Source organism: Octopus bimaculoides, chromosome 4, assembly GCF_001194135.2.
Source record: "Octopus bimaculoides isolate UCB-OBI-ISO-001 chromosome 4, ASM119413v2, whole genome shotgun sequence".
Lineage (NCBI taxonomy): Eukaryota > Metazoa > Mollusca > Cephalopoda > Octopoda > Octopodidae > Octopus > Octopus bimaculoides.
In genome coordinates, this window is record NC_068984.1 from 54,000,863 (window position 1) to 54,010,708 (window position 9,846).

A 9,846-nucleotide genomic window follows, 5' to 3' on the forward strand; every position below is an offset into this window, starting at 1 on the left:
GGACTGGTGTTGGTTTATTTATGTCCCTGTGACTTAACAATTTCGCAAAAATGTGTGATAGAATAAATACCAGACATAAAACAAAATAACTACTAGTGCCAATTTGCTCAACTAAAATCCCTTCAATGCAATGACCCCAGCATGGCTACAAATTAAATGACTGAAATATAAAAGATACTATTTCATAGTAATTCCAATCAAGATAGGAAGGGCATCCAGCTGTAGAAACTCTGCCAAATTAGATTGGAGCCTGGTGTTGCCATCCGGTTTCACCAGTCCTCAGTCAAATCGTCCAACCCATGCTAGCATGGAAAGCGGACATTAAACGACGATGATGATGATGATGATGATGATATTTAATTCTAGAAACATATTTCACCTCGTATTGAAGAATAGGTCTTCTGAGAAAATTACTTTTGATAAAGTGACTTCCTAATTAAGGATGTGATTAATTTATCTTAAGCTACATAATCCTGAGTCAAGTAGCTGTTATATCATCATTATCATCACCACTTAACGCCTGGACAACTTGACAGGAGCTGTCCAAGTTCCATTTGCCTGTTTTCGCATGATTTCTATGGCTGGATTCCCTTCCTAATGCCTACCATATTACAGAGTGTACTGAGTATTTTTACATGACACCGGTACAGGTGCATTTATGTGGCACTGGTACAGGTGCTTTTATGTGGCACCAGCACATGATAGGTTTCCTTGAATGATATTTATCTGTAATTCAAATGGTCAGCTTTATCATGCTGTTCTTGCCTGAAGATTCAAGGTCCTGTGTAACATTCAGCCTTAATATAATATTAGTTGTTAGTTTTATCAATGTTTGTGTTAGTTCATTTTATTGATTTTCAGTTTGTTTTGCATATGAAATGACAATCTATAGATTTCCAGTTAAGCAGTTCTTCATATTTGGCTGTTCAATTGGATCTGATAGTTCTGTTAGAATTAGCTAAGAATTTATTTTCATTGTATCTCTTTTTAATTTACTTCGATTTGTTATTTACTTTAGCTTTGGTGGAAGTGTGCTATTTTCTTGCCATTACAGAAATTAGATTAACTGGCAATCTGGTTTACCAAAGAATTTCAGTATTGTTGATGTCATCATCATCACAAAATAGAATATCCCTGGGTTGAAAATACTGAAGTATTTCTTTTGTTTAAGGGTGGACTTATGATTTAGAATACTGATAATGAAATTGCTCTCGCACCTTTCAATATATGATGTATGGGTTTTGGTGTCTCCGGGACCTGAGATAGTTTAAAATTTCGACTTTAGATAAGTTCTTCAAGGGACGTAACTCTATATTTAGGCAATCGCAGTTATTTCCCTTGTTAAATAGGGTTTTCTCCTTTGCTATCTCTTTTTCTCTCTCCCCCTCCCCCCCTCTCTCTCTCTTTATATTTTATCGGTACCCATACAGAAATCCCTCGCTTTATGGAAATATTGCGTTCCTGAAAATCTGGCCGTAACGCAAAATCCCGTAATGCGAAATTGTTTTTCCTATTCACGAGTGAGATTGCGTTCCTAAGGACATTTTTGATAAAAATAAAAATCACAAGTAAACAAAAGAGAACAAGCAACACGATAGTTTTTATGCATGAAAATAACAATCTCTAAACATACACAGTACAATATAGATAAATAAAACGCAAAAATATTTCATGAGGAATACGTTAGGGAACTAATAAGAATAGTAATATTGTAAAAGTATGTTCTAACCACAAAAGATGTTGACTACTGTGTGAGGGGTGGTGGTGGAATGTGAGTTACTAGGAGGATGAGGGACTATTTTCTATTACCAACAACAGCTTGAGGGCTGAAGAACTTATCCAAAGTTGTTTGTTGTTTTTGACACATCATCTCTTTGTACAACCCAGTATAGGAACTCTTTTTGTAATTTCTATGTTATGTTCATGATTAGGATCATGTTCATGTTATGTTCAAGATCAGCAAAAACCTGCAAACTTACTTTGATAAGTGCCAACCCTTTAACAATAATTTTTGTAGTCAGTTTAAGTGGTGTAGGTGAAATTTCCATGGTCTCATGTATTCTCAGTTCTTTTTCTATCAGTTTCAGCTCTTTGTTAGATAAACTTTCTCTCTAGGACACAAGAAACCCAATCACATCATTCTCTATGACTTCTTTGAATCTTACATCCTTTGCAAGTGTCACAATATCTTTCTGAATTTGATGTAGACTTTCTACTTGAGGAAAACTTGTAATGTCACAGATACATTCTAGTCATATGCTTCAAAGTTGAGGGTTTCACTTCATTACACAGCATACATTATGTTGAATTTCTTATAGAAACCGCTAAGTGTAGGTTGATCCACTTTGTCAATTGCTTTCATAAGATGTTTCAAAGTTCTTTTCACATAATATGCTTTGAGGTTAGCTTGATCCATTAGCTTCAGCAAAGAAGTTGTATTCTTGGGAATATATTTTACTCTCACATTATCAGAAAGGCCATCTAAGTTTGCTGGATGGCTTGGTGCATTGTCTAAAAGAAGCAACACTTTGTTGGAGATAGGATGTCTGGTACTGCACCCTTCTATGGCATAACAAAACAAGGAAAAAAAAGAAAATATTTGGAAACCACTCTTTGAAAAGGTTCTTAGCCATCCATGCTTTCTTATTTGAATGCCAAATCAGACAGAGTAAGCTTTGTGTAACCGTTAAAAGCTCTTGAATTTTCAGAGTGATACATGAATAGGGGTTTTAATTTCATATCACCTGCAGCATTTCCTCTCAAAAGAAGTTCCAGATGGTTTTTGGAAGCTTTAAATCCTGGTGTTGATTTTTTCCTTTTTGAGGAATAAAATTTCTAACAGGCAGGTACTTCCAGATAAGTGCAGTTTCATCAACATTGTATACTTGCTCTGGTGTGTAAACCCCTCAGCAATCATTATCCTCAGCTGCTCAGGATAATTAGTAGCAGCCTCTGTGTCAGCACTCACAGTTTCATGTGCTTCTTAAACCTTTCAAACTAGCGAAAAGGGTTTTTTATTTGAAGTTTCACCTTCTTTTTTCTGCAAATCATTGAATAAATGTTTGGCATTTTTAAAAATTACCATCGTGTTTATTGGTACATTACACCAATTCTGATCCTCAACCCATACACTCAAGGGTCATTCCATTTTAAGCATTACATTAGATCTATGGAAAAAAATAAGGCCAGGCAGTTAATGGAGTAGCTTCTGGAACACTTGACATGATTTTCTCTGTCACGTAATGTTCCCACTGTAGACATAGCAAAATTTAATGTGTTGGCAATGTAACTTAGTTTTCCTCCTGCATCAAGTCTTTTTATAGCATCAAATTTAATATCTAGTGTAATCTCTTTACAGTTCCTTTTCATGCTACTGCCTTCAGTTCTGCTCAATAGCTTCTTTCCAGATATTTTAAATGGAAGGTAAATTCAATTGCAGCAGCAATTAATTATCTGTAACAAACATATAGTAAAAAGAATTGGGAAAATTTGCCTTACTTGGAAACGGATGATGACTGGTGACAGGCAGGGCATCCAGCTATAGGAAATATGCCTCAACAGTATTCATCCAATACATGTATGGAAAAGTGGACGTAAAATCAATGAGGATGATGTATATATTTGTATGATTTATTTCAGATCAGTTATATTGATGGGCAGAAAACTCAGTTTTAACAATTTTATTTTTTGTTTGTTCTGTATCAGTTTTTTTCCAAAATTGTTATTCTTCTGTTAAAGCGCATCAGTTTCTGTCTAACTTTTTTTAATATATTTATTAATATATTTTTTCTGCCTCCTGTTTTCTTATAGCCTACCCTATCAACCCGTGGATGGGTGGTGAATCCTTTCAAGAACCCCTGGTGGACAATACTTGCTGCCATTATCCCTGCCATGCTATGCACCATTCTTATCTTTATGGATCAGCAGATTACTACTGTCATTGTAAATAGAAAAGAAAACAAACTGAAAGTAAGTTTACTACATTTCAGTTTTACTTTAACCCTTTAGCATTCAGATTATTCTGTGAAAATGTAATGCTTATTTATTTACAGTTTTGAATTTGTCCTGCATTATCTTGTAACCTTGAAATTTTGATGATGTGATTGTTTATGTGCAAAATGACATTGATTGTTATAATTTTCATATTTTGGTACTAGGCCAGCAAGTTTGACAGGAGGGCATAAGTCGATTACATTGACCTCAGTGTTCTGCTGGTACTTGTTTTACATCAATATATGGTTATATTATTTTGTTTTATGCATGTAAATACACACCACCAACTCCCCTATTACATGCAGCAGTACATAAGTTTGTGGAACTAACATTAAAAACTCCAATGAGAATCTGCATGTTATTAATACAAGGGTTGGCTGAAAAGTGCATCGGCTGACCAAGATACTCTCATGGAATGTGACCAAATGAGGTTTATTTTCCAACATAGTCCCCCTTGCAGTCCACACACTTCTTCCATTAGCACTGCAGTACTTGGATCTCATTGCTGAAGAAGGTTTCATCTTGTTGCTCAAAAATGTTATCAACAGCAGATAGGATGAAAGGCAAAGTTGACCTTAGCGGAATTTGAACCCAGAATGTAAAGACGGACGAAACACTGCTAAGCATTTCACCTAGTGATTCTGTCAGTTCACCGCCCTCAATCAAAGCATAATATTGATTTCAAATTTTGGTACAAGGACAGAAATTTCGAGGAGGGAGAGCAAGTCAATTGCGTTGACCCCAGTGCTCAACTGGTACTTATCTTATCAACCCCAAAAAGATGAAAGGCAAAGTCAACCTCAGCAGAATTTGAACTCAGAATGTAAAGACAAGAAATGCCTCTAAACATTTCGGCTGGTACACTAACAATTCTGCCAGCTCACTGCCTTCAATCAAAACATAATATTAACTTTTATCAACATGAAATAAAATTCTCTTTGTTTATCCTTAAATATTTGCATGAAGTAAAATTTTCCAATAATAAAATTCCTATTTGATTAGTATTTCGTCACTGTTGTTTCTTCCTTGTTTATTACAGAAAGGCCATGGTTACCATTTAGATCTCTTTGTAATTGCTACCCTCATTATAGTCTGTTCCTTCCTTGGCCTGCCATGGTTCGTGGCAGCCACTGTCCTCTCCATTACACATGTCATGAGTTTGAAAAAAGAATCTCAGTGTACAGCTCCTGGTGAAAGTCCAAAATTTCTTGGTGTTCGGTAAGTTACAAAACAATTTTATTGGAGCATTTCACTATTCTACAAAGAGATTAGTTTTCAACTCTATCTCTCTATCACTGTCTGTCTGTCACTCTCTAATGTTTGGTGTTTTTATTTTCATCAACTTCATTGAAAACAAATATAAAAACTACTCAACAAAGATTGTTATAGTTATGACTGATGAATTCATATTTCTTTATTATCTTGCACCATAGCTTAGAAACTCTCATACGTAGCATATATATTAATATCAGTACCCCATCATGGCCACAGCCACTGGCTGAAACCAATAGAAGTGAAAATATATTGAAAGTATTTAGCAAAATTAAAGGATGTTGTGTAATACTTTCTGTATTAACTCCATAAAATATAACACATTGTATAGACAGTTGTTTTAAACTTGCTTTAATGTAGTTGTATTATTATTATTATTATTATTATTATTATTATTATTATTATTATTACTATTATTATTATTATTATTATTATTATTCAGGAATATAAAAAGCTGTACTATACATTCAATCATTATTTATTATCATGTATATTGTGTGTACTATTGTGACAAATAGAATATTATAATGGCTTATTCATTTGACATAAAAAAACTGTGTTGTTTATAATCACAACATAGTGTACCTTATGCATTATACTAACAATAATATCCTGTACATTGATAGAAATATATATCTTAGACTAGTGCTAGTGCCACATTAAAAGCACTTGTGCTGGTGTCACAAAAAATGCACCACACTGTGGAGTGGTTGGCATTAGGAATGGCATCTAGAACAGACAATGGAACCTAGCATGATCCCTGGTCTTACCAGCTCTTCTCAAACTGTTCAACCCATGCAGGCATGGAAAATGGATGTTGAATGATGATGATAATAGCTTTACAACATTTCTGGAATGGTAAAGTCAAAGATCTGCCATAGACAATAGATAATCATTTGAAATATCTTGTAGAATTTAGTTGTATCACTAGTTTTTACTTTGAAATTCTTCCAGGGTTGGCATTATCTTATATTTCTGCTGAGAAGCGAAAATATGTACAGTATTACATAATTTTTTTTCTCTTTGTGGTGGTTGGAGTCTCTTTCTTTATAAAAATCAACCCTTTTGTTACCAACCCGGCTGAAACCGGTTCTGGCTCTGAGTACAAATGTCTTGTTTTCATAAGTTTTGAATTAAAATCTTCTATCAAATCTTAGTCACAATTTATGTTCCTAACACTAGCTGAATGATAACTAAGTTATTTTACTAAATTCTTTGTTATATTTAAAGTAATTGAAAGAAACACAGAGCATCTCAAAATAAATACAGTAACGAAAGGGTTAACCTTGTACCTTATCAAATCGAAATAATACTTTTGCATTTGCCTTTTCTTTTTAGGGAACAACGAGTAACTGGTGTCCTTGTATTTCTTATGATTGGCATCTCGGTTACACTAACTCGTGTACTGATGGTAAGTACTACAAATTAAACATTGAAATGAGCAAATGTTTAGTTATGTTGTATTTACCATAGCAGTTGGACACTGTTGCTGCTAGATATGTAGGTATCCTAGACTGCATCCAAAATGTGATCATACAATAGGCATAGGTATGTGTTGGAGTTGACAGATCAGTGACAATAGATATTCTTGTTCTGCATAGTGGACTGAACAGTCGAGCATCACAAGTTGATAGCTGGAGATATATACCTGCCATCTCTGTTCTGTGTTGTGATGTTAACTGTTTAATGGTGTCAGGTTACTTGTTGATATGTTGTATGTAGTTTAGTTGTGGCTGGATGTTAGTAATGGTAGGCAGCAATGGTGTTTGGTAGAATGGGAATAATTTCATCATAAGCAAGCAATTCTACTGGGCAATCCTGCCTTTCAAGAGCTTTGGTCTATAAAATGACTCACAGCACCTGATGGTATTATGAGAAACTATACAGGCTTCACAACCAAATAACTTTAAGGCTAGATTTACACATTCCTTCTGGTGTAAGGGACTGGGAAAACATTACTTCCTGTCCTATTTCATCTGGAGACTCTAGGACCAAAGAAATTCCTCCAATATCACATAGAGCATTCTTAGCTGGGGCCCTCCTTACTCGTCTGGAGTTCAGAATTGCTAACTCTGCTTTGTCAGAAACTGCTTATATAACAACAGTTTGCAGTATCTATCAACAGGAAATCCAACTTATTGTTTTGTTATCATCCATTCCCCAAAAAGACCACCTTATTCTATCTCATTGGTTCTCAACTGCGATCCATATAAGATTTTGTCATTGAAATTTATGTGCAATTAATTGCCTATATCTCTACAATATTTTAATGTTTTGGCTATGGAGGTCCAGTAGAGTAAAATGGGAATTAAAGGGGTCTACAGGCAAAAAATGGTTGAGAACCACTATTCTATCTGGACCATATGCAAATAGAAGTAGACAATTCCTGCTTGCTTGTAGTGAGATTCCCTTTCTGCCAACCACCAGCACTGCCTATCTTTCTTAGCACTCAGTAACAAATAATAAGAAGGTAGCCTCTCTAGAGTTTGCAAATCACAGACCATGTGGTAGTCAACCTAAGAGATGGAACCTCCAGATCTGTGGAGATACTGGGCTACCTTCCTCACTAACAGCAAGCAGAACTAAAATTGAACAGAATACAAGTGGTTCAGCTGACATTAAGTTCAATATCGTGATTTCAAATCTACATGGATTTTCATCATCTTTATTTCCCCCAAGATCATGATCTCTTTCCTTAATTTGCAATCAATCTATTGTTTAGACTGGTCTCAATCTTCAGTGACAATGTTATAATAAACTTGACATAATGATAAAACACACACACACATTCCAATTTGTTGTAATGTGTTTATCTTTCACTTTTTGTTATTCTTTCTTCCCTTATATTTTCTCACTGCATACAACTCTCTAACTATATATTGTAAATTGGGTTTATTAAACATATTCAGTTTTGCTGTACTTCAGCTACAATAATTATGTGATTGTAAGGAATATTATTTTGTCATTATTTTAACATTCTCATTGTCTCAATTGATAAAAACCATTTCAGTATTATTTTTGTTTTTTTCTAGAAAATCCCTATGCCAGTATTATATGGCGTCTTCTTGTACATGGGTGTCTCATCGCTTCGTGGAATGCAGCTCGTCTGTCGTATAATGATTATCTTCATGCCTGCTAAATACCAACCTGATTATATGTATCTTCGACATGTGAGAGCTTCACGTGTTCACTTATTTACATTAATCCAACTCATCTGTTTGGGAATTCTCTGGGTAATAAAGACAATTAAGAAAATCTCAATCGCCTTTCCTCTCATGGTTAGTGTAAAATTTGTTTAGATTTTTCTGTTTGCCTGTTTCATATAATATCAGGTCATCCCATAAGTTCTGTCCGAATTTGAATAATGAAAAAAAAGTGATCAAATGTTATATTTAATTGAAATTTAATCATCAGTTTTCTTTCCCTGATTATCTATAACTTCCTTCCATCTATTTACAAGCTTTTTAATCCCATCAATGTAAAACTCCTTTGGTTTCAAAGCAAAGAACTCTGAAATGTCAGTTTCGACCTCCTCCTGGCTTGCGAAAGTTTTGTCCCCCCCAATGAATCTGTAAACTACGAAACAAATGGTAGTCTGAAGGAGCATGGTCGGGAGAATAAGGTGGATGAGGAATTTTTTCCCAACCAAGCTCTTCGATCTGTGATGTGATCTTTGCAGTGTGGGGTTGTGCATTGTCCTGATGAAACATCACTCCTTTTTGATTCACTAAAGCGGGTCTTTCTTTTTTCAAAGCTTGGTTCAAACGCTCTAATTGCTGACAGTAGACTTGAGCATTGATTGTTGCATTAGGTGGTAACAATTCAAAGTGAATTACTCCTTTGCAATCCCACTAGATAGAGAGAAGAACCTTTTTCCCATGAAGTTCCCTTCTCGGTTGTGGTTGAGCTTTTTCCCTTTTACCAAGCCACTGTTTACGGTGTTTAACATTTCGATAGAAGATCCATTTTTTTGTCACCAGTCACAAGTCTATCCAAAAAGGGTGAAATGAATTCAAGAGAATGGAGAGAAGAGCAGATGTCAACTCGGGATTCGGACAATTCATGAGGCACCCATTTTCCAAGTTTAGGAACCTTTCCAAGTTGTTGAAGATGACGATGAACAGTTGTATGGTTTGAACTAAGATTTATTGCGAATTCTTCAACTAATAATGCAGGACTTTCTTCAAGTAATGCCTCAAGGAGCTTATCATCAAACTCAACTGGACATCCTGTTCGATCTTCATCTTCAAAGCTGAAACCTCCACTTCTGAATTTTGCAAACCATCTTCTGCAAGTTCTTTCATTCAAACATTCTTTCCCATAAACTGAGTGTATGTTTCAAGTTGCTTTGGTTGCAGAGCTTCCTTTTTAGTACTCATAAAGCATTATGTGCCTTAAATGCACTTTGGATACTTCCATGTTAGAAAGGGTTTTAATCAAAGAAATTTTAATTCTATTATTCTGTAAAATAATATTTAATTAGTTCAAATGTACACAAATGTATAAAAATAATTTGTAATTCCATTAGACATTCTAAAATACTATTAAATTTCATTCAATTTTAAAAAAGGTAAAATCAGG

General features: G+C 34.8%; 1 protein-coding gene across 1 annotated transcript in view; it reads left to right on the top strand.

Moving 5' to 3' along the window:
- The window catches only part of LOC106879207 (sodium bicarbonate cotransporter 3), a 53,189-nt gene that overhangs the window by 36,067 nt on the left and 7,276 nt on the right, over positions 1-9,846 (top strand). The window contains exons 12-15 of the mRNA XM_014928678.2: positions 3,811-3,969; positions 5,033-5,211; positions 6,604-6,676; positions 8,298-8,543. Of these exons, the coding sequence (XP_014784164.2) occupies positions 3,811-3,969; positions 5,033-5,211; positions 6,604-6,676; positions 8,298-8,543 (657 nt within the window). The remainder of the gene's footprint in view (positions 1-3,810; positions 3,970-5,032; positions 5,212-6,603; positions 6,677-8,297; positions 8,544-9,846) is intronic.